At 38.3% G+C, this 26450-nt stretch overlaps 1 protein-coding gene across 2 annotated transcripts in view; it reads left to right on the top strand.

Annotated features, from left to right (window-relative positions):
* Positions 1-26450, top strand: part of GABRG3 (gamma-aminobutyric acid type A receptor subunit gamma3) — a 337250-nt gene that overhangs the window by 160539 nt on the left and 150261 nt on the right. For both annotated transcript variants that reach the window (XM_032201704.1, XM_032201711.1), the window contains exons 4-5: positions 22382-22602; positions 24914-24996. In XM_032201704.1, the coding sequence (XP_032057595.1) occupies positions 22382-22602; positions 24914-24996 (304 nt within the window). The remainder of the gene's footprint in view (positions 1-22381; positions 22603-24913; positions 24997-26450) is intronic.

The following is a 26450-nucleotide window of genomic DNA, read 5'->3' as shown; positions in this document are numbered from 1 at the left end:
CCAGTCAGTCTCAACTCTGTCCCTGAAAAGGTATTGGAGCAGCTTGTTCTGGATGCCATCTCCAAGCAATTGGAAGAGAAGAATGTTATGAGGAGTAGTCAGCATGGATTCACCAAGGGGAAGTCGTGCTCGACCAACCTCATTGCCTTCTATGATGGCATCACCAGCTGGGTAGATGGGGGGAGAGTGGTGTATGTCATCTACCTTGACTTTAACAAGGATTTCAATACTGTCTCCCATGACATCCTACTAACAAAGCTGAGAAAGAGTGGGATAGATGAGTGGACGACAAGGTGGGTTGAGAACTAGCTGACTGGCTGAGCTCAGAGCGTGGTGATCAGCGGAGCAGAGTCTGGCTGGAGGCCTGTGACTAGCGGTGTTCCCCAGGGGTCGGTGCTGGGTCCGGTCTTGTTCAACATCTTCATTGACAACCTTGATGAGGGAATAGTGTCTGCCCTCAATAAGTATGCCAATGACACAAAGCTGGGAGGAGTGGCTGACACGCCAGAAGGCTGTGCTGCCATTCAGCGAGACCTGCACCTGGGAAGGAACAACCCAAAGTATCAGTACAGGCTGGGGGACAACCTGCTGGAGAGGAGCTCTGAGGAGAAGAACCTGGGGATTCTGGTGGATGACAGGTTGACCATGAGCCAGCAGTGTGCCCTTGTGGCCAAGAGGGCTAATGGGATCCTGGTGTGCATTAAAAGGAGCGTGGCCAGCAGGTCAAGGGAGGTGATCCTCCCCCTCTACTCTGCCCTGGTCAGGTCTCACCTGGAGTACTGTGTCCAGTTCTGGGCTCCCCAGTACAAGAAAGACAGGGACCTCCTGGAAAGAGTCCAGCAGAGGGCCACAAAGATGATACGGGGTCTGGAGCATCTTCTCTATGAGGAAAGGCTGAGAGACCTGGGTCTGTTCAGCCTGGAGAAGAGAAGACTGAGAGGGGATCTCCTCAGTGTATACAAATATCTGAGGGGTGGGGGACAGAAGGATGTAGCCAACCTCTTCTCGGTGGATTGTGGGGATAGAACAAGGGGCAATGGCTGCAAGTTAGAGCACAGGAAGTTCTGCACTGACATGTGAAACAACTTCTTCATGGTGAGGGTGACGGAGCATTGGAGCAGGCTGCCTAGGGAAGTTGAGGAGTTTCCTTCTCTGGAGATATTCAAGGCCTGTCTGGACGCCTACCTGGGCAGCCTGCTCTGAGGAACCTGCTTTGTCAGGGGGGTTGGACCTGATGCTCTTTCGAGGTCCCTTCCAACCCCTACAGTTCTGTGATTCTGTGATTCTGTTTGATTATGAGCTATGTATTTTGTACTTTATATAGTTATTTAGTGCCTAGTGTAGCAAGTAATTTTTTTCAAGTGCACTAATTGATTTGAAGATTTTAATGTCAGAAGTCATTAGGAAGTAATACTTGAAATCATTTTACTTGTTGCATCAAAATTGCATGTACATAAAGAAAATCAGACAATTAATATCTCTCTTATTTTGTACCAATCTGCCATAGTAGTAGAACTGACGTTTTAAATCCTTTTCAGCAACTTATAGAGTACCAATAATAATATTCTGTCATATAAAATGTCTCACTAATTTGTATGGTCATATCACCCAAAGCAAAGGGTCACACTGAGCATGCAAAGGATGTTAAATCTGAGATGTACTGTGTTGTTTTTTCAGAGCCCTGCTGCAAGAGACTGTTTAAAATAGATAGTACAGATAAGGTAGCTGTTGTAAGGAAATTAAATAGTTTGAGATTGACAGATCCCTGCCTTATGATAGCACTTTAGGGAGAGCAAATCAATTAGCACAATACACAGGCAGCATTGTTCAGCGTGTTGTTAATGTTTAACAAAACAAAAAATAGTCCTGCCTTTACTTAATAAAGACACAGAGAAATATAGCACTCTGGGTATGCCCTTTAACCTTTAGGAGCTTAAGTCAATAACAAATGAAAGAACAGAGGGGTAATGGAAGATGCATTGTTGTTGCAAACACATGAAGGTATAAATCTTACTTGAGAATCAAGAAATGACAGAAGAGCTAATGACAGCTATGTTACTGTAAATCATACCAGAGTGTTCTTGACAATTCCTCTGACCAGCTGCAAATGCTTTCCAAACTTGAAAAACTCCATGATTCACCACTTGGTTCAGGTGGCTTCTGGTGTCAAGGTCCCTCTGCTGAAGCTTCACAAGACTTCTTGTGATTTGTATCAGTGTTCCTAAACTGAAAATCATTTGCTTTATTTTTTTCATATTTGTGATAATAATATTTATGAAAGCATAACATTAACTTTGATGTGAGTCAGAGCACAGATCCTCGAATCTTTCTCCTTGTGGCTCAGTCAAGCATCCTGTCAAGCAGCCACTTGGGCTGTTCCTCCTTACCCTGCTATTATATTGTACACCTGCTCAGGCAATCTCTGCTTTTCTCCACATCCACCTCTCTACAACAAGTATTGAAAAACAGCCTATATGGTTTCATGATAGATTGAAGTTCTGAGTTTTAACAGAAGTTGAGGACACCTGAAGGTGTCCTGTGCTCTCTCCAAATATAGAGGGGTTGGAAGGTACACAAACCCTTTTCACAGATAGGCCACTAAAACAAAACTATTTTGCTTGATCGAAGCTTTATCCTAGCACAGTGGTACAACCACCAAAGATAAAAATTTGGATTGTTTGTTAGTGTATATTGACACACTAACTTGTTTCACGTCGGTTGATATATTAAAAGGGAAGATCTCTAGCTTTAGCTTGGGCTGATTTTTATTTTATTTTATTTTTTAATTTTACTAGTTCTTGTTTAGCTTATAGAAAGCAGGTAAGACAAGCTTACCTTCCACACAGTGGTCTACAAAATGTTTAAAAGCAGACAGAAAAAAAATGCTTAGTGTATAGAAGGCAAAGAAGAATATCACTACTCTTTGAGAACGTGAGGATGATGAAGTTTAAACAGCTTAAGATATTAAATAGATTTTTTTTTTTTCAGTAGTCCAGAGGCAGAATATGGATACATCCATTGAATGTATAGAATGGAGCAATAGCCTAATAAAAATAGGAATCAAAATAAGGGGTTCAGAATGAAACTTGGATTTCAGAGAATCATAGAATGGTTTGCTTTGGAGAGTACCTTAATGATTATCCAGTTCTTCCACTAGACCAGGTTACTCAAATCCCCACACAGCCTGGCCTTGAACACCTCCAGGGATGGGGCATCCACAGCTTCTCTGGGCAGCCTGTGCCAGTGCCTCACTGTCCTCTGAGTAAAGAATTTCCTTCTTATATCTAATCTAAATCTACTCTCTTTTAGTTTAAAGCCATTACTCCTTGACAAAGAGTCCCTTCCCAGCTTTTATATAGGCCTCTTTAGTTATTGGAAAGCCAGTATAAGATCTCCTTGAAGCCTTCTCTTCTCCAGGCTGAACAACCCCAATTCCTTCATCCTGTCTTCACAGGAGAGGTGCTCTGGCCTCTTTTATCATCTGGCCTCATTTATCATCTTCATGGTCCTCCTCTGGAGTTGTTCAAATACTTCCACACCCTTCTTGTGCTGAGGCTCCTAGAGCTGAATGTAGTGCTCCAGGTGGAGCACTCATGAGAGCAGAGTAGAGAGAGAGAATCACCTCTCTCACCCTGCTGGCCATGCTGCTTTTCATTCAGCCCAGCATATACTTGGCTTTCTGGGCTGCAATTGCACATTACCGGTTCATGTTGAGCTTCTCATCAACCAACACCCCCATATCCTTCTCATCAGAGCTGCCCTCAATGCGTTCTCCACCCAGCCTGTATTTGTGCTTGGGATTGTCCCAGCCCCGATGCAGGACCTTGTACTTGGTCTTGTTGAACTTCATGAGGTTCACACAAGCCCACCTCTCAGGCTTGTTCAGGTCCCTTCCCTCCAGCATATGGACCACACCACACAGCTGGGTGTCATTGGCAAACTTGCTGAGGGTGCACTCAGTCCCACTGTCCATGTCACCAACAAAGATGTTAAACAGTGCTGGTCCCAATACAAAACCCTGAGGAATGTGACTTATCATTGACCTCCCCCTAGACTTTGAGCCATTGACCGCAACATTTTGAGTGTGACCATCCAGCTGATTCCTTACCCACTGAGTGGTCTATCTGTCAAATCCATGTCTCTGTAATTTAGAGACAAGGATGTCATGCAGGGCATTATCAAATACTTTGCACAAGTCCAGGCAGATGATGTCAGTGTCTCTACCCCATCCACCAATGCTTTAACCATGTTGTACAAGACCACCAGATCTGTCAGGCACAATGTGCCCTTAAGTGAAGCCGTGTTGTCATTACTAAATTGTTTTTGTGATTTTACCTTCCTGGGCAGCTGAACTCCATCACAACCTCTCTCTTCCTCCCCCTCCTCAAGGGAAAGGGGAAGAAAATGCAATGGAGGGGGCTTAAGGGTAGAGATAAGGACAGGGTGATCACTCAGCAATTATCATCGGTGGAAAACAGACTTCACATAGGAAGATTAATGTAATTTATTGCCTATCACTAGTAGTTTACATGTAGAACAGTGAATGACTAAAATGAAACTAAAACCACCTTGTCCACATCCGCCCTCTTGTACCTTCTCCTCCAGAGCAGCACAAGGAAATGGGGAACGGGGGCTGCAGTCAGTCCTTAACACTTTGTCTCCACTCCTTCTTCAGTCTCTCTCTGCACCTGCTCCATGTGGGGTCCCTCCCATGGGATGCCGTCCTTCCCCAGCTGAGCCTTCGGGGGCTGCCCACAGGCAGCAGCTCTTCAAGAACTGCTCCCACATGGCTCCGTATGTACCCCGGGGTCCATCCATTCCCCAGGAGCAAACTGCTCCAGCCGGGGTCCCCCACGGGTGGGCGGCAGCTCCCCCCAGGCCCCCTGCTCCTGTGTGGGCTCCTCTCCATGGGCAGCAGCTCCGGCCCGGGGCCTGCTCCTGCGGGGGCTCTCCATGGGCCACAGCCTCCTCCAGGCCACATCAACCTGCTCCACTGGGGGCTTCTCCACCGGCTGCAGGGGAACTGCTTCTATGTGCCTGGAACACCTCCTGCCCTCCTGCTGCACTCACCTTGGGGGCTACAGGGCTGCTTCTCACTCCTCACCCTCCCAGCTGCTGCAGCACAGCTTTTTTCCCCCCTTCCTTAAATCTGCTGTCCCAGAGGCCCATCCAGTGTTGTTTCGTGGCTTCGCTCTGACATGGGGCATCTGCTGGGCGCTGCTCACAGAGGTCACCCCTGCAGCCCCCTGCTACCTAAACCTTGCCATTTAAACCCAATACAATTGTGTACAAAATGAAAATTCTAAATAGGTATCTTAAATTCTGTGCATTATCGTCCCATTTGTATATTAGAAAAAGACAAGTAACACTTATCTTATGCAGGTGGGGGGAGAGGGGTAAGGAAGAAAACCTGATTGAATTCAGTTATTTTATGTGTAGTGGGACCTTCAATTCAACTTACTTATGTGGAAAATGAAATCTCCATAGGTTTTGCAGGAGCAAGAAAGCTTTGTGAATGTCTTCAGTTTTTACTGATATTTTAGTAAACCCCAAACAATTTAATTGTATATTTTCTGTAGGAAGTTCTTGTCATTATAAATCCAAATTTGCTACAGTTTTTCTCAGAAATCTCATGTCCAATCTTTATCCTTCATTTTCTAGCATTTATCCAAACCAATTTGTCCAACCAAAGTCAATACTTTACCGAGATTGATTTATCAGATCTATCAGTTCATTGCTATATAAGTCAGCATTTACCTGCAACAATACAGCACTTTACATACATTTTGAACTATTTGTATGCATAGTCACAGTCATTTCTCTCTTCATGCCCATATCCCACTGTAAACAGCGCAGATTGAATAATCTCTGAAATACCTGGTGTGATGCAGTGCTCTTTGCGAAATTGTGTAACTCTTAAATTGATGGAAATTTATTTGGTCAAGTTCTTTTTTTCCTTTATCTCTGCCACGTGGCTAGGAATGTTGTGCTGAAGTCTTTCTGAGTTCTGCTGAAGTATAATTCTGAAAGAAAAGTCCTCCATCCACAGTACATGTGAAGAAAATAATGGACAGGTCAGAAAAGGGGTATTTTTTTTTCACTCTGTAATAAAATGTGCAGATCAGAAAAGATGAGATATTTACTTTTTGCCCAGTAGCTTAGGCTTTGGCACTTCAGAGCAATGATTACAAAGTCCTGTTTACTGCCAACTGAGAAAAATGTCTACTTTGGACAGATTTTCTGGAAAATTTAGCTGCAAGAATCTAGAAAATTTCTAGCAAGAATGCACAAACTGTGATATGAGTGGGGTGTTATTATTCTTATTATTTTAGTTTAGTTTAATTTAGTTTAGTTTTCTTTAGATCACATTTGGGGCAGATTCTCAGCATACAAAGTGAAGTATGTTTTCTAACACAAAGCTACCCTTCCATGCAACTTCTGTGTTCTTGATCCGAATCGCAAGAATGTTTCTAAAGAGTTTTCAAGAACTTTGTAATTTTAAATAAGATGATGTTGCTATTATAACTTAATACTCAGAAATGGCTGTACTTTTTACTGAAATAAAAACAATAATTATGGAGTCATTCTGAGTCATTTACTTGATATTGATACTGCATTTGTAATATGTACTAAAAATAAATTTCTATAATGGGACAAGTCAGATACCCATACTGACTAGTGTCATTATAAACCTCACTTGCAAATACTAAAATGATTTTGATGTATAAACTCTTAGTCACATAATAGAACTATATTTCCTATTAAATTTCTCTAACCTGAACCTTGTTTTACTGTAAGATTTGGAACTTTTGATGTTATATACTACTGTTCCTACTGTTTGTTATAATCCTTTCCTGATCCATTAATGTGTTGAGTACAAGTCACTTGGGTGTATATATGAAACTATTTCTGGCAGGAGTGAGGGCTTGCTTGTGATTAACAGATTCAGTATTTAGGTCTCTAATAAGAATGGAGATAGTTCTTTAGAGTATTAATGTACTTCCAACGTAGATATCATTTGGGCAGCAGGTGCAATGCTTTGATCATTTACTTCCATTTGCTTGCTATTCATTTTGATCAGTTTAGGCTGTTTGCCATTTGATTACTTTATCTTTGATCTACTTAAGAATTCTCACCTGCTTAAATGCATTTGAATGTCACATCAGCATTTTGTCTTTATTTCTAATGTCTTTACTTTTCTATGTAAGAAAGCTGACTGAACCACATCAAATATCATGGTTTACTCAACTGGCTTGAACGACTTTTTATTTCAATCTTTGTTATGAAAAATAGATTTCTATGTATTATGGAAACTTTCAAGGGGTGGTGGAAAAGTACTGTTTTTTCTGCTACATTTATTGGTCTATTGCAACACTTGTCAAACTGAAATAAGAGGTCTTAAGGGTTGTGGTATTCATCCCAGGTTTAAGCATTTATCACCAGTCTCTTGTACTATAATCCATATGCTTGACTGCCTCCCTGTGTACCCGAACACTGGGCAAGTTCTGAGATTTGTTCCCACTTCTACATTTATAATGGCACTAATCTGAGTTCTGGGGTACCTAAATTAATTAAAAGTACATTTTATTTGAGAAGGAATGCTTTGAATCACTGTCTTTTGCATAACCAGTAGTGCTTCTGTGAAACTGTGAAAGACAGGGCCAGAAGGCACTTTCTTAGGTTGGGTTGCAGGATGCAGGAGGACAAAGCTTTAGTGTGTTATTTTTTCTTTTAGACACAGTATTGGCCTAATATGAAGTGCTCATCTCCTGTTGACTAGTTACCATCTAGTTACCATAGGGGTGTTCTAGTTACCATCTAGAACATCCATCTTCTTCAGCCTGTCCCCAACAATATTCCATTCTGGGATTTGGGAGCTCAGGGTTAAAACCCCTTTGGCTATGGCCTGCTTACCTGTCACATCACTAACAAGGACTCTACTGACATTGTACTGACTTTGCTCCATGGCATATTTTTAAGGAATTTAGGAAGACATTTAGGAAGTCTGAAGCATCTCAGCAAATTTCATAAGAACTGTCTGGGGTTGTTCTCCTGAACTTCTGCTTCTAAACTTAGAAGCATGATTTAGGTACTTAAATATTTTGATGAATATTCACTCTCATCTAGATAAAGATTGCCATGCTTTTGAAGAAGTTTACATTTTTGTCTTCAGCTGTCATGACATTGTTAGTCTCCAGATCAATTGTCTTCAATTTTAGATGCATTTAGTTGTATTGCACTGAAAACTGTCCAGAGTTTGAATCAGGTAGAACCATTCCCATCTTTGCTGTTGTGATTGTTCAATCTCATTAATCTCTGAAGAATTTCTAAACCTCTGTGTTGTAATAAAAACAAGATTAAATGAACCACAAATGAAGGTTCAGAATCTTTGGTTTACTATTTGATCACTCATTTCTCCCAGTCTGGTAATGCCACTTTTATTATGAAGGTCACTAAACTAAAATGAGCAAAGTTGCAGCAGGTGGTCATTATGCAATCCTGATGACTGTTCTTATGGATTTACAGAAAGACATAAACTGCATTAAGTTTTGCTCATTCCAATGACAGCTGGCTTATATGTATGTATTTATCTACTAGGACAGAGGGTTGCTTTTTAAGAAATGCATAATTAAAAATTCTGTAGTTCAATAGCTGCTTTCAAGAGTTCTTACATTCCTTAGTTCATTTTTTTTTTCATGCAATTATAGCCTCCAGAACAATTTCAACCATCTTTCTCATGGCTTTCATTCCACATTTTAAGAATGAGAAATATCTGCTTAGAACAATCTGTGCTTTGGGTCCTTTGTTTTCATTCTTGCTGTTATCCTAGTAAATTAAAAAGTAAGGATTCATGCAGGGTTCCATTAGCAAAAAAACATGTCCACTTCTTTCATGTTGTTCACAATGAACTAGTTTTGGTATTGAAACTGCTATAATAACTTTTCCCTTTCGTAGGCAATTGGAATGTGTATTATGAATTGTTTCATGAAACACTTTTAAAGCAAAACTTCACAGCTGGGCATTATAAAATATGTTTTAGAGAATAACAGTGAGATAGCAAATTGCCATAGAAAATAGATCACTTTTTCCATACTGGGATAAGTTGTTGAATTAGAGCTGAGTTTTTAACTCCTGTCACATCAGCACCAAGTCTGGAAAACAAGTGAAGAAAACAACATGAATGTGGATTGATACTGGGTAAAAGTGGGAGCTATTTTTAGCCCTTAAACTTCCAGTTGCCTTCTTGCTGGACATCAGGTTATACATGTATGCCTCTTACAGTTCAGTTGTAGGATTGGTCATCAAAGATTTATCATATTCCTCTGGTGAAAGGAGCTTTAATAAGCTGGGAATGTTTGAAGCAGTTAAGAAAAATCAGAAAACTTTGTGTTTGACAGCTTATGAAGTTGCAGTGGAAAATGTTCAAGGATGGAGAACCTTTAACAGGATTCAGCAATAAATACTGTAAGATACTGAGCTTTATTTTCATATTCCTTTTGTTAAAATCAGGAAAAAGCAAAACAAAACAGAAATAAAAGTAACACTCTTATCAGTATAAGAAGAGTGCTCAGAAATGAAGGAAAGGCAGACCAAAGCCAAAATACATAGAGTTAGATAAATGTGGCTAGGTCAATATTATTGCTTCTCTTCTGCTGTTAAAATAATACAGGCAAAATTATACAGGCAAAGAGGCTGCACTAAAATTAATTACCAGTGACACTCACTGCTGTGCAAAGGATTGGCCTGAGTCTGTACACCACAGAAAGTGGCATATGAGCATTATGTTGACCCTATTCCTTTCCTCTGTAGCATTTCCCTGCAGAAGTGCATCCAAATAAAACAAGCAACACCCCTGCAGCCTCTTCTGTCTGAGGTACACCGGTGCTCTCCCTACACCTCCCTGCATTACGTTTCCAGCAGCGCAGTGCTGAGGGAAGGTTAACCCAGGCAGGGTTGGGTGGGTGTCCAGCGGAACTACGGAGAAACACAGGGGTTGCAGAAGTGGGGCTGGTGTCAAGAGGTTACTATAGCAATGGGGAGGGGACCAGCAGAAGGGGGGCACAGATGGAAGTGTTTCCACAGCAAAGGATGGAGTGCCACTTGGGCTGGAGATGCTGCTGCTCTTACTTCTAATTCCCTGGTGGTACCAGGGGGTTAGCTACAATGTGTAAGGTGCACCTAAGCTATTGCCTGTGTGTGTTACTGACTTCATTTCTAGTTAGGCACTGGGACAGTACTAGAGATTAAGCTTTTTTATCACACAAGATGCACTCATTGGAATCTCTTTTTATTAATGAGAGCATAACCAGTTCACAAGTAGTAGCAGAATCACTGCTTATTCTTTCAAATATGTTGTAAAATTACAATCCAGTATCAGTTATTAATCCTGCAGTGCTAGCACAGATGCTGAGATAGGAAGCGAGTTTAAACTGTGGTAGGGAGTGTGTTTACGATACACATCATTACTTGACGATATTTCAATTTTCCTAATGATCTTTGAAAGATAGATCTTACTATTTTTTTCTTTAGGTGCTCCATTTTTTATTTTTTTATTTTTTTCTGATAATATCAGGTATTGAAAATTTCTGGTAAACTCCTTTTGAATTTCCCCAGCTGGGGAGTGATGGAGTTAGTGACTATAAGGGGAATGTGCTCATATGAAACTGAACAGCCCAGACTCCTGAAATTGCTGTCATTGAATGGCCCAGTGAATGGCAATCAGCCATCTGCTATTTCATCTGTTGTCACTTTTCTCCCCCCAGACTAGGGACAATGAAGAATTACCAATGTCAATAGCTGATTTAATATGACTCTCATATCAAAAAAAAAGAATGGACTGAAATCTAGGGGGAGCTGGAATTTGATCAAATTTAGCTTGGAATGTAGGGTCTTAAAGGGAGACAAAGCTATTCTGTGTATCAAGCCACCTAACATGATAGGACATGGAAGGAATCCTGGCTGAGACCTGGCTGAGGGGAGCACAGGGATTACCTTGGAACAGCATGCAAGGACATTTTGGACATGAATCAAAAAAAAAAAAAAAAAAAAAAAAAAAAAAAAAAAAAAAAAGAGCCCCAAAGGTGGAGACACTGAAGAGACATGGAGACAATAAAATGTCTCCATGCCTGTGTTGTGAAGATGAAGACTGAAGCCATTTCCCTTCCTTATTTGACTGAAGATCTAAGCTCTGATAACTGGAGTGCCCTCTGTTTGGAGATGTGGGAAGGCTAGGCTCAGCCTGCTAAAGGTAGCCAGCATAGTCTCACAGGCTATGTATTTTGGCTATGGAGCCTCAGCTCTGAGCATGCCCCCCTGCAAGGCAGAAGCACAGGGGTCTGGTTCTGCCAAAGCCAACAGTGCAAAGGAGTGAAGACGTGTGCCAGCTCCTTAGGAGGCTGAGAGCAAGCACAAAGAACTTTAGCTCAGCTGAGGCACATTGCAGAATGTCTCTCCATGTCTCTGTGGCAAAACAGTCTTGTTCTCAGTTTTAAAGTGGTTATACAAGTGCATTTCCCTCAAATGCCAATGAGAGCTTTTACAAATGTGCTTTCTCTAGCATATTGAGTGCTGTTGGCTTTTTTGTGCATCTTTTTGTTGGATGCCAATAGCACCTATTCAAATATTGCTGGGGATGTAGGATATAACTCTCTCTGTCACTATTATTTAGTTTATTTTCCTGATTTCTGTCATCCTTTTAGATTCTATCTATGTTGCAATTAATTTAGGTTTTGTGCCCAGGGTATGTCTATTTGTGTGAATATAAGATGGCCAGGGATTAATACTTGTCCCCAGGACTCAGTGGCACTGGCTGGAGTATGTCTAGATTTTTAGTGTGAGCTGAACCTGTGGGAGATTTGCCTGGGAAGGAATAAGGCAAGAAAGTCAGCTGGCAATGAAGCTGGTGAATGACAAGGAGCGCAGTGCTTGAGCTATGTCTGCAGTCCCCCTGTGTTCAGCTGTGTGGGTGTAATCACTGTGTTAGTGCTGTCTTTGAGGAAAGTCCAACAAATGCAGAACTGTATGTATTTATTTATTTTTGCCCTTGAAAATGTTTGGTAATGGGTAACTGATTTCCTGCAGGAGGGGTTTTGAAGGACTGGATGTTTAAATCCTTGGTGAGCTCTAGCTTTCCTGCATAGCCCTGGAGGAAATACTGATGTCCTCACTATCTCAGATTCTGAAAAAGAAAATGAAGTTTATAATTTTATTTACCTAATGAGGTTGTCATAAGGATGAGTTTCACCTTTCTGTGAAACATGGCTACTGTAGTAGAGCAGTGTGTGGATTCTCAAGCCTCAGAAGATACCCTAAAAATGACAGTGAAGGGGGACAGTTCGAACAGGACTTTTCTCCAACTGTTTATGCCATCTTCCTCCTTACAGAGTGCTTCTTACTCCCAATTCTTCTCTCACTCCCAATTCTGCATGAGACCTTCACTGTATCTGATCCTTCAGGCTGAGATGGGTGTCTTTTCATCACTGCCCTGTCTTCTGTTTCGTTACAGCTGTTCTTGTGCTGAGTGACAATATGCATACAAATATTAGGGTAACTTCCTCTTTTCTATTTTGCCAATGGCATAAAAGATGTTTCAAAATGCTCTTACACTTTTTTGGCCAACAGGCTTTCTCGCCATCTTTAAAACATACTCTTTTTTTTTAATACAGAGATTATTTGCATAAGGTATTATTATCTGCAATCTCTGAGAGTGCATTTATTTTCAGGAACAGGGAAGTTTAGCTTCTGTTTTGAATAAGCTAACACTCCAAAAGGTATGCTTATAAAGTTGATTAGTCTTTTATAATAGATGAAAAATACTGAGTATCATTATAATTTGTTTTATGATTTTTTTTCAGATATCAAATATTCTTAGGAGACCTTAATAGTGTACTTTATTATATTAAGTACAGTCATTAACATACGTTCACAGAATTCATGTTTTCTTTCTTTCTTTTTTTTTTCTTTTTTTTTTTTTTTCTGTTCAGTGATTATTCATTTTTATTTCTTTACTATTTCTACAGAAGTTAAGCTTGTCCTCGTGCATCTATCTTACTAAAATCACAAGTTAGTTCACAAGAAACCTTGGTTTCTTACCACATGGAATGACACTTCCAGAGACTCTCCCCCCTCTCTTCTCTAAGTAAATCCCAAACTGTTTGCTGTCTTTGTAAAACTTAAATTACAGGTCAGAGTGGCCACTGTACTTTCTTTGTCAATGCCAACAACATTTTTTCTTCAAGCAACAGTCTCTTTAGGAGTGACTATTCTGATTGCCATTTTGAATTATATTGACAACATACAGTGACAAAAACTCTGCCCTTTACCACATATCCCCCCACCTCTATTTCCCTTGTGCCTTCCTTGCATATTTTGGGCATCCCTTTTTCTAAAGGGGCCAAGTTTATGTACAGATAGTTAGGGATTATCAAGGCAGAGTTTATCATCAGGCCCTGCCTGAATCAGGTTATGAACTCTATCCCTCTTCACACACCCTGTGTTAAGTGCAGTTGTGAAGTGGTGATAGCAATCAGGATGTCTTTGGCAGTGTTCTAAAAGAAAACGTATTCAACAGACAAGTCCCAAAAGAAATGGTAGGCAGCAATATTCAACAAGAATGGGTGGTCTTCCATCAAAAGGGATGGGTAAAGAATAGCAGATCTACATTTGGTTTTCTAAAATAAGCAGTATTTGTTCTAATTTCATGCTTTGTTTCTGATTGTGGCATGGTTGATTGAACGAGAAGAGATAATTCATCAGTGCAGAATAAAGAGGAAGCATGGAGGTATCTATGGGAATATGCTATCGCAAACATCTCCTGGCCTTCCTTCTACCAAGTGTCAAAAGTTGTCTGGAATAAAGAAGACTGGAGCTAGCCTCCAAGGAGCCAAAATAGGTTCAGTGACACAGAAAAATGTTTCCTCAGGGAGAGGAAATGCGACATGATTTTTCTTAATTGCATGTTTTGTTTTTAGCGTGAGGTTAGCTGTCTGTTGCCTCATAGAACAGCAAAAAAAATCAATGAACTAATCTCCTAACACAGCCAGAAGGCAGAGCTACAGTGAAGAAGATGAGCTTCTGTCCTCCCTGCTCTAAGATGCCTGTTGAAGTTACAATGAGAAGAGCTTTTATTTATTTATTTATTGACTCAAAGGGTTCAGCTGATGATTGTATCTGCTTCTAGAAATATTTTGCCAGTGTTAACCTAAATAGCACTGGTGGCAATCTCAAAGTTGACTTTTTCTTTCCTTTGTATTTTCTCCATGTAACAATCATGCTTGTAGCTTTATGAAAGTGTTAAACCAAATTCTCCTGAAGGAGCAAGTTATTCAAAGTATTTCTAAACAAAAAACAGTTTGGAAAGTTCTTGGAAATACATATTTTAATGCCACTGAAAATTTAATCATCCAGTATCTTTGTCTGTATATTTATTTTGGAGGTCTTTTAAAGGTACTGCCTCAATGATGCTAGGGAAGATAAACTCATCAAGAGAAGAAAAAAGCTCAGAAGTAGGGAAATGTTTCTTGAGCTCTTCCACCTCTCGGAGCCTACGAATAATAGCAGCAGAAGTTGGAGGTGAAGCAGGAGCATGGAGAATTGAAACAGAGCAGATTGCAGAAGAATGAGAAGATGAGCCATAAAGTCCCATCCCTGAGGCCCTGAAACCCATTATTGTGGGTCATGTGAAGCAAATCCCTGAAATTCAGCTCCTGAACAACCTCTGAAAACATGATAGCTCTGCACTGGCAGAGCTACTTCAGGCCAAGTTTGTGGCAGCCCTTATGGTGGGCTCCACTCCCCATGCAGAAAGCTAGGTGAATTTTCAGGATGTGTCTGATAAAGGTTGTCCTCACAGAAGGCTTGTGTGGGTCCTGTTGATACAAAAAGGGTTTTGCATACACACTGCCAATGAAATGCGCTATTTATTTTACCATGTTTTCTCCAGCAGATTTAATTTATTTCTTCCTGCATTATACATTAAAATGGAAAACAAACAAACAAACAAACAAACAAAACAAAAGAAAAAAAAAAAAAGGGTTTATGGTTCAAAATGGCTTCACTGGAAAGTGTTAGGCTCTCCCAACACCTTCAGTTCCTTTCCATAGCATATCTGAGAGTTTGTTACAAATTTTTTGAAAGTAGAATGTAAGTTGCACTTGTGATTCAAAAACAAATACTGAGGTAACATTTTAAGCCTTACAGGTCTCTCCTGGAGTTGCCATGATTCCTGGCTTTTTATAATGTCTGTACAGTGCAATCTGGGAAATAAACAGCATACATCATGCAGCAATTGCTGTAGGAGTATTTATTTCCACCAAGATAAAATCTAGCCATGAGCACAGCCTGTTCCCTTTCAAATTATCAAAAGCCAATTCCGAAGGCTTTCCACCCAAACAGATGAAAATTCTCTCCTTCTTGTGGTCTGTTTATCCAGGGTAAGATATCACAAATCAGGGAAGTTGAAGGTGGGCTGTGCACCTTGTAATTACTCTTGGTATTTTGAAATCAGGTGTGTGAATCTTCTGGTTCAGGAAAAAGAAACCACTCTTTCCTTATTTCAGGGAGCATTTCTTCTTTCTTTTATTTGTCACACAACTCAAGAGGAGACTGAATCAGTCAGACAGCCCTTTGCAGGGTAATCTTTGGCAATTCAGTTGTTGATTAAACTTATACCTTTCAGCAGTGAGCTTGGCTGGAAAAAAATATTCTTTCATTGAAAATGGACTTCTTCAAGTGCACCATATTGCAGACTAAACAAGCAGATATCATGAATGTTTCTTCAATTTCTGGGACATTTCTTATAAAACAAAGTATCTCAAAACCTTATTTTTGTACTTTTAGTCTGAGCGTGGCAAGGGCATGTAGAAATAACATTTCTGGGAGTCTTTAGTGTGTGCTGTGGCTGAATATAAGAAGAGGGAAACTCCCGCCCTTCAAAGATTTTCCTCTACTGAGAGGGTGGTGTAATGTGTTGGGAGGACAAGAGAGCCATGTTGTTGAATGAGAAAGAAACGAATTTCTGATGAAGACAAGGACTCAGTGAGGGGTTCAGAGAACTGAGGCTGAAAATGACCTTGAATCATAAACCAGGGCTACAGCTGTGAAGGATCTGACCAGGCTGATGTAAATAAGTAGAAATGACAGACAAAAGTTACAGGCAGTTGCTGTCATAGGAGACTGAATTTAGACTGCTTTGTCTTCTGCTTCTAAAGGGCAAACTACAAAGTTTCTTCTGTTTAAGTTGTGAAGTTTTCTCTCATTTCTCTCCTGCTTCCCTGAACAAACCTGTCTGTAATTTTCTGTAATATTATTTATATTGTTGAATTTTAAGGACACTACTTTTTTTTTTTCTTTTTTTTTTTTTTTTTTTTTTTTTGGCATACTTCATACAGAATGGTTTGTAATGAAATGTAAAAGGGAACTTATTTATTTCCAGAACAGTTAAAGACTTACAATCAGGATCACCCACTTTTGTGCAGTCAACCTTTTTTTTTTTTTTGTAATTAAAGGTGATTTTATCCTTTACACAGTTTATTGGGCTAATTTCAAGTTTATGGGAGCAGCATCTGCAGTGGTTTGAATTATTACATAAGGGATGCGGACGGCACGGAATGGTCATAATCTACACTGGACTCTAATTATTTAGGTATTTTTAGTTGATTGTGTACTAGCCTCATAGAAATCCCAGTAACAGCTTTAATCAGGTAGTCTTACTCCATCAACAAAATAAACAGTCTCAACAATTAAAAAAAAAATTGTGGAAGAATTGGAGAAAATACTCTGAAAAGATCAGGAAAATAGCAATAGCTGTGAAGCCTAGAGGTGTCATATAATGTGGGCAAATAGTGTCTTGTGGTGGTGCTATTTTGTCTGATAGGCAACAGTAAGAATCTGGAAAGCATCATGCAGGAAATTCTTGCATGTCTTCCAAGAACAGGACTCTTGATGTTGTCATTGCTGTTATTGTTGTTGTAAGGAATTGTGAAAACACAGAAAATGAGAAGGCTGCAGCAGAAGCAACAAAGGCACACCATACTATTATCTATAGTCATTCAAATAGATCACCCAACTGTGACAGTCAATTAAATAGTATTTTCCAGGATTAACCCACAGCTAAAATGATATATCATGATTGGAGAAAAGCTTCCTGTATTGCCAACACATGTTAACTCCTCTTTTGACTGAGAAAACAATTGAAGACCTGGTTGTAAACAGTGTATTTTTCTCTGTGACTACAGATGCCTCAAGACACAGCACTTTCAAGGTGTTTCCAATCATTAGTCATTATGCACAGTTGGAGGGCAGATAATTCACTGCTGGCTTGATTTTTAAGGCACTAATGAAACCATACTAAGAATATTTAAAAATATGAAAAATATGCTAAAATCAAGTAGAATGAACCCTATGAGTCATTATTTGCAGGTGATGTTATGTTGGTGTTACCTCTTGGTTATGTCCTTCTGCCCATAAATCAATAGAAAGAAATAAAAATTGTCTCTAGCTTACTGTTCTGTTCATAACCATAAACCAAGCAAGCAAGCAAACAAACAAACAAATAAACAAAAAAAAACAACTCTAGTTAAATCATCATTTGATTTGGGGAAAAAAAATAAAAAAAGTCAGTCACTTTTTCTCATTATCTGAAGACATTTTTCTCAGCAAAAGTTTCAGATCTAAAGGAGTGCTTATAAAATTTGAATGGAAATAAATGTTCTCCATGAGACAATTACTTGCTGCAGTATAGGTGCAAGGCCCATAATATGTTTTCCTGGATTTGGGTGTTACTTCTGGAAGTTAAGTGAGTGTTGTCAAACACCAATTCTAAAGTTTTCTTTATAAAGATAATTTGTTGGAGGTGCTAGAGTTTCTCAGTGACAAAATGTTACTTACATTGCTTTCAGATTGTACTAAATATTTCTAAATAAGTCTTAAAAGTAGAACTGACTTTTTACATCATGACAAGTATAAGATAATGCAGTCACCTAAGGTTAAACTGAAAAAAAAAGAAAAAGAAAAAGAACTGATTACAGTTTCTTTGGTCATAAGCTAGTCATCATGGGAGAAAATAAAAATAAAAATTAAAAAAAAAAAACAAAACAAAACATATTTTACTCAGCTATGCATTAGCTGCTAGATATGAAACTTTGTATTTTGATATGATCTAAGAAAATTAATGGATTTAATTTTACTGAAAATTGTTAGACTTTCCAGAAGCAAAAAAATTATTGAAAATATAAAATTTCTTTAAAAAGGTCTGATGATGTGAATGTAGAAATTCAACTGAGTATTCGTGTGTATCAGTAGGCTTCTTTTGGGAAACATTCTCATGTTTTAGTTTCACCTACTTGCTCTTTCAATTTCTTAAATTCATTTCATTTACCATGTTGTGAACACAACACAGAGGGAAAAAATGTTTCCCTTATGTAATCAGATTTGGGAAGATTGTAAAACCCTGCTGCAAACAGATTCCATTTTGATTCCATTTTGATGAACTTTACAAGCATAAGAAATTTAAATTATAAATGTAACACGCTCTGTGAAATTATTTTTAAAAGCCAAACATAATGACATCTAATAAAGTTGATAAAGTATTTTTCTACCAATGCCTTCAAGTTTATAATTGAATTTGGTATCAGATAACTTTTATATTATTTCAGAAATATGTGCTATACTGAAGAAAACAATATTTCCCTAGAATTTCCCTTCCTGTTAACAAGTAGACCTATTTTTCCCCATATAGTTGTCCCTTATGTCTTCTCAACAACAAGATCTTTTCAGAAGTGTGTCTGCGGTGAAGCATAGCTACAATTAACATATCCAGATACAGTGTATACATGGTATAAGCAAAAAAAAAAAAAAAAAAAAAATCTTAAATTGGTACTGGTAGCATGGCAAGACAGATGCTTGTAGAACAAGGAAACATTTTTGAGAATGCTGTTTCACCTTTCTGCAGTTGAGAAGCCCTTTTGAAAATGTATTATTATTATCAATTTCTTCCAGTGTTCATTGTAATAATCAGTGGTTGCTGCCAAAGATTAAACAGGAAAAGAAAGAAGCAGAAGGGTATTAGCAACACTTCTGGTGTGGTGGCAGACAAGCACATAAAGACCATTATTAGAGCTGTAGGATGTTGCTTCATCTGTAGCATCCTTCCACTGAAACCCAGACTTGCCTGAACATTCTTAAAAGCAACCATCACCTTTCCTAAAGGTTTTTCTTTGAATATAGGCATTCATCTAAATGGCAGCTATTAGCTAGCAAAGGAAGAGCATTCTTTTGTTGTATTCTATTGTATTGGCCTGTATGTGGGAACAACATAGAAACCTTTCTTCTGGCTAATTCTTGTTGGATGCTGTGTGTTGGAGATCACTGTACCAGCTTTGTGCAAAACAGTGTATGCAAGCTTTTGACTTCACTAGGAACTGAGTATCTGTTTTCAGTGAAGATAAAGGTAATTTTGCTGAAGTGTGCCCAGCAACTAGCTCCATTAGAAGTGAAGAACTGAGTGCCAGTGTCTAGAAACTGACCTCGGTCTCTTCCTTGTAGAGTTAATACCACCCCATTATCTGCTTGGTTGAAAACTGAAGCAATTACAAAGAGTAATGTAAAGGATGTACTGATCTAACATCTGCTCCTAAAAAGGTTTAATGTAGAGAATATAAAACATGAAATTGAAATTCAGATATTAAATGGAAATGTGTGCTTTTTTGTACTGAGAAAAATTGTCTTATAGGGGCAAATTTTTGTACATTCTGAACTAAGCATTGTAAATATTTTAAATAAAAAATAGGGATAAAATGTCGACAAAATAAATGCATCTGATTTCAAGTTTTCATCAGCTTTCCTTTTTGAAGTATTATTTTGCTTTTTATGACCAAGGTTTGTAAGAAGAAAAGTGGTTTGTAACAAAATAAATGCCTAAATACCTCAGAAAATCTGTGAACCATTTAATCAGAGCTGAAACATTTTTATTAATGTGCAGAGCTACAGTATCCCATGGGAGAGATATTTTGATGAATGATCATTTCTGAGGTGTTTTAATTGCAATAATAAGTGAAGGAAAAGCAGAGTGGGAGTTGGACAGTGGTGTTAGCATGGTCCTGGTAATGTAATCTGTTTCTCGTCCAGAGTAGTCTGCTTGGCTAGAAACCACACTGATGCATCTATGCTGTTTCTGGTGCCCACTGTGCTCAGATCTAGCTGCAGTACCCTTCAAGACACAGTACTACATAGCTCAGGAGCTTTTTTCCTTTGGTATGGGAGAAATTCTAAATATTATAAATCCTAAAATCCTAAATATCATCACATATGTACAATCTACCAGAAGGGAATTATGACTAACCCTATATTTAATAAACATTTGAGAACCAAAATAAAGCATTCATATAAAATAACCTCAAATATGAATATCATGCAAAATCTCGTCCTGTGAAAAGACAGAACTGTCATTAGCCAGCTGTATACAAATGGTCTTTGGTTCTATAAATACTGATTCTCACATGTGAACTAAAAAAAGCAACTCTACTCACTCAGCATTTGGAGAAACCTATAGACATGTCTGGCATATGCTTTTCTATAGAAGCAGAATATGCCAAACTAACTCTTGTCACTGGACTTTCAAGGATAAAATAATAGAGTTCATTGTAATAAAACAAGATCAGCTCTCTGGGTAGCAATAACAGTGTGTTGTGTACAATACATTGCAGCCTTTAAGTGTCTGAAGATGTGTAACTGTGATCATCAAGATGAAAGAAGAGTCTCTTCAGATTCAAATCTGTCCACTTCCCTAAGAAAATCAGGTTAATACAGTGAAAAACAGCAGTGAGATAGGCTACAAAGAAACATGGTCCTTAATTCATTTGATGGCTTGGCTTTAATTCCTAAGGTGATCTATTATTTAATACTTGGATACATGCTAGCACCACTAGTATTGATCACCTATTGATCATTTGCCATTTAGAGATGAGAGGCCGAGAGCATGTTTTGGATTAGTATTACAGTATCAGTGAGTTAGGTTTACTGGTGTTACAGCATCAGCTCTAAAAGGATGGCCTGCTAAAAATTTAATAGTGCAGGAGAACCAGATGGCTCTTAACAAAAATGCTGTCCTCAGTTCAGACTACAAGCTCTTCTAACAATCTATAAATAAAACAATATAGAATACTGTTGGTATAACAGCGTTTCTTTTTACACACTCCTTTTTAAAAGAGAAATTTAGGAAGAGACAAAGAGAAAAAGAAATGCAATAAAAGCAAGTTCAGAGCAGTCAAAAGCAAAGACATACTAGAGAGCCTAAATTCTCCAGAGCCTAAATTCTCCTTTGTTTGGATATACCAAGAGTGCATGTACCAGGTGATTTAAGGAGCTTGCTTCCTCTGGTGTAGCTCAGCCCCTGCATTAGCCTGTGTTGTAGGGTACACACTTTGCGTCATATGAGCAAATGCCACCACTGTTGTGGATGCAACCCATACTGAAACACTGAGAGGGTCTTAATGTGATCAAATGTCTTCACAGGATTTGCAGATAAAGCAGTCTGGAAGGATGGTGAGGAAATGGGACTAATGCAAATGTGAGCTGTTCTGTCTTCAAATGACTGCAGGTCACAATGCAAAACTGGTTTTAACAGTTTCTTCCACGGAGTATTAAATGCATATATCAGTGTGTTGATGTATTCAGCTATATAGCTCTATCTTTATGTCTGTGTGTATTTTAATTTCTGCATTGTTATACCTACTATGACTGCTTACCTACAGTAACAAAAAATTAAAAGGGGAGTGAAAGAAAGAATGAGATTCATTTAAGCTATGATATTCATCTGTTCAGGGCAGAAAGTTAGTGACTGCACATCTCTTAGCATTTGAGGGTCTTTAAGGAAGCACAAACATGCCTTTTCAATTCTGCTGGAAGAGTAGTTAAACAGTTGGTAACAAACAGAATAATTAATTTATTGAATTTACACACACACACACACACCACACAAACACACACACAAAAGGCATTGCAAAAGTCAGAGGAATTTATAATTCCCCAGTTTACCTGTGCTGTTCTTGTTCATTTTTCACACCTCTTTCATCATTCTGCCCGATGACAAAGTCTCTACAAATTGTATCTTGTAGCTATAAATTTTTAGAGAAAATGGAAAAGAATGAGCTAGTGCAGAAATTACTACAGCATAAGACAAAAGTAAGAGAGGTTGTTTTGCTTGTTTTCTAAAGGAAAAAAAAAAAAAAAAACAACAAAAAAACTCACAATAAATAAGAAAACACAGCTCCCTTAGCCTGAATGTGCCTTGCTACTTTACGTCCAGATAAACCTTTACTCTAGATTAAACAGTAATGAGAAGTGTGGAATTGATTTCAATTTGCATATCATGCTTTCATTGCAGGAATATCAAATTGATATATTTTTTGCCCAGACGTGGACAGACAGTCGTCTTCGCTTCAACAGCACCATGAAAATACTGACTCTGAACAGCAACATGGTTGGGTTGATCTGGATTCCAGACACGATATTTCGGAACTCCAAGACGGCAGAAGCTCACTGGATCACCACCCCCAACCAGCTCCTCCGGATATGGAATGATGGCAAGATCCTGTACACCCTCAGGTGAGCAGTCAGAGCACTGGGTGAAAGCTTCTCACACTATTAGCTCCAAAGTAATTTTCAGCATTCTTCCTGTTCTGCTCTGCTGTTTTCTTCCTGATGCTTACCTGACCTTTCTTGACAAAACAGTGAAATATTCAGGTGTAAGCACTGCAGTTTAGAAGCAAAGTCTTGTCTCTTAAAAATGAGACTCTAAGTATTGGAAACAGGTCTGTGTAAATTACAGAAGTAATTTTTTTCTGGGTTTGTAAAAAAATCAGGAGCATGCAGTCCATAAAATCTGCCAGAAACCTTTCTGATCAGAGTTAGATGCAGGACTGGATAAAATATTTCTAAATTCATGCTAATGCCAATACTTGATTCTTCAAATAAGTCACGGTGAAAGATAGTCTGTCACATCTCATCACAAGGGTGAATTGCTGGAGGAAAGGCTTTTAGAATTTTTCTAATCTTCGTGATACCATCGACTGTATGGTATTAGAAATACTGTATATATTTGCATGAAAAGAGCCTGTGGAAATCAAAATGTTTACTTACAGAAGAGATGAATTGTTCAGAAGGGAGTTCTGCCATGAGCCAGACTCCGCAAGGCAAACTTTTTCAGACGCATCTTTCATGCTACATTTTCTGCACTGATTGTGTTTAGCCTTCTCAGAGCAATAGCATATTCTGGTCATACCTGCAACTGCAGTTGGAGCCCAACTGCAATGGCCATGCAATGGCAAGTCTTTGTCAAATAGTGAAATTTATGTCAGTGAAATGTCAAATAATGAATTAAACAATTGAAAATGCTATTGACATTTTTAGTGCACTTCCCTTCTTAGGCTTGCTTCTCAGTGACAGAACTCTTGCTTATTTCAGTAGCCTTTAGCTAAAGACCTTGGTGATTAAATTGACAGCTGTAATCACCTATTGTGTTTTTGCTTGTTTGGTTTGTTTGTGTGTTTGTTTTGTAGTCTTATTTTAGTTTTCAGGAAAAGTTGCATATCTCCCTAATGATTGTTAGACTTACATACTTATGTAAAAAAACTATTTGACACATGGACTGCAAAATTTACCCAAACGATCTAAAAATGGATTACTATTTGACCAAGTTTGAACGGGCTGTGAAAGCTGTTCTGAATCCTTTTCTACACTCATGTCAGCCTCCTTTTTCTCATGGAAGAGGCTGTTAGAATGACCATTGCTCACAGATAACACTCTTTAATTCAGAAACAACTAATTTGTTTGACTTAGGTGACCACACAGAATCGGTATGGCATGGGAGTGATAATTATTGCATATCTAGCTTCTGTGATGTGTTGATAAACATTCTGTATTCAGGAGAAAGTACAATTCTGTGCACAAGGTTCAGTCTTGCTCCTTGCCTCTCTCTCTTCTTGCCTGCCTACTCCTGCTGTAACACCCCAGATCCTCTTCTAACATCAACACAAAGTTCCTTATAAGTGACCTTCTCCAGGACACGGAGGTTTTCTCCATCCCATCCTAAATTAGATACGCAGACCTTAGCCAATTCATTTTGTTAGATTTTGAGTATTAAAAACAAAACAAAACCACCACCAACAACAAAAACCATGCCTCACACTTGCTACATAAATTCAGACGTGCAATTAATATAGCATCTGTTTCCTGAAAAACACTAGACAATAAACCAGAATTTAAGGTAATCTACTATTACTATAAATTCACTTTGTAATCTTTCATAATAAAATTTACCTGTTTATAATAGTTGTTTTTATATCAAGTCCATTCATAATGTCCTTTGGGCTAGGATATCACAAAAAAAAACTTTTCAAATGGAGCTGAAGACCTTTCTGCTGATTTGTGTTTGCAACATCTGTACAGCTGAGACTGGTATACAGAGTTTTTATACATTTTTAAGAGACATCCCAAAATGACTGAATGAATTATAAGTTCACACTATAATATAAATTAATGAAGAGACTATTCCTAATCTCATCAGATTCTTTATGATATTTTAATTTTGTGGAATTGCATAAAACCACATCAGCCAGTTTTCTGTTATTTTTTTAATGGATAGTTGTCTCTATCCCATGTTCTTTAATGATGAATTGATTGGTGTTTATCAAGAAAAACATATGCACAAATTTCTTGGGATCAGGAAAGTCTTAATGATGTTATTGAAATTATTTATGTTTTTTAAGTGATATTTGTTTTGGAGTAGGCCTAAATATCCAATGGACAATTTACAAATATCAAAGCTCTCTGGTATGACCACTTAAGGTTGCCCAGTTTCCTCCTCTAGCTGTTCATTCTGCTGGTGTTTAGTGACAGTCACTTGGTTTCTCTACAGGCTTACCATCAACGCTGAGTGCCAGCTGCAGCTACACAATTTCCCAATGGATGAACACTCATGTCCACTGATATTCTCTAGCTGTAAGTACTATTTTGACACTTTATTGTTGTACATGAGTGGCATGTAGAGGCATGAATTTATTTCTGATTTCTGTTAGGTTTCTCAAACATTCCACAACAGGTATAGGAAATTTAGGTTTGCTTATATATTCAGAGGATTTTTTTGTTTCCTCTCTAGCATTCCTGGTTGAGGGATTTATGCCATGAAGTTTTCCATAGAGTTATTCTTTTATTTTTGCTAGAACCGGCCTTTTTATTTGATCCTATAGTCACTTTCAGCACAAACAGATACTCATGCCATTCCTTGCTGTGTTAATCTATAATATCATATCACATGTAAATGAGAAAATAAATTGCAGTTTTCTTGTGAAGGTGCACAGTTTAGGGATAAACACAGTAATCTCTGAACGTGTGAGTCTATAGCAAGTAGCCCAGTATAGCAAGTAGCACAGAGTAGCCTCTGTTCCATAATCTAAAGTAAATGGAGTAGATACTTAGAAACTTATTTCCATTTTATTTCTTATCTTGTCCAGTAATCCTAATGTTGTATTGTATGTACTGTTGGTTTGTTTTAAATCTATGTAGCAGATATCAACAAATGCATTATTGAAATGGATGGAAAACAAAAGTCAAGCAAATTTATCTTGAGATCTAATATTACTGTGAGAGAAAGTTCATTTCATACTGATTCATTTAAAAAAACTTGAGAACTGTCTGTTCATAGTTACAGCTGCACAGTCGTGTAATCCAAAGTTATACAACACAAATGTTTTACAAACAATTTTAAAAGAGTGTCTACTAAAGGTTTTTCCTTTGATAAACTACAGGTCTTAATATCTATGTTTTCCCAAAGTGAATAGGAAATGCATTGTATTGTCTTTCTACTTAGAAAATAGTATTTTTTTCACTATCTATTAAGAAGTGATAGAAAACTATTTTAATACCTTCATGACAGATATACTGCTGTGATGGAAGTGTATTGATTTCCCTTTATGAATATTATGCAAACAATGACACTAAATTAGAAACTGGCTCTGGGTTTCAGCTGATCCAGGTTTTCTTCTTTTTCCCCAGGAAAGTGTTTACAAAAAATCTGCCAATGTAAACATCTGAATTCCCCAAAACATATTAACACTATTTTGCTGGGTTTTATGATCTACATAGATAAGTGAGCCTGGGCAAAAATACACGGTTATGTGCTAAATTTGGATATGTGCAATAAATGTATATATAAGTGGACAGGAGGCAAGTACCTCCTGAATGAGCTTTCCTGCTAATGAGTATTTGTCACTGAACTATATGCACCTCAGCTACATTTAGTTATTGCATAAAGCTGCCCTTGCCTTGTGGCAAACTACTGCTTTTTTGTTCCAGTACTGGCAAAGGAGTCCCAGTCCAGAGATACTAATTAAATGTATCACAGAAATTTGATAGGTCCTGCATTAGCAATATCCAAAGAAGAAGGTGAACACTAA

Source organism: Aythya fuligula, chromosome 1 (genome assembly GCF_009819795.1).
Source record: "Aythya fuligula isolate bAytFul2 chromosome 1, bAytFul2.pri, whole genome shotgun sequence".
In the NCBI taxonomy this organism is placed as follows: domain Eukaryota; kingdom Metazoa; phylum Chordata; class Aves; order Anseriformes; family Anatidae; genus Aythya; species Aythya fuligula.
This window is presented reverse-complemented; position numbering and strand designations above follow the sequence as displayed.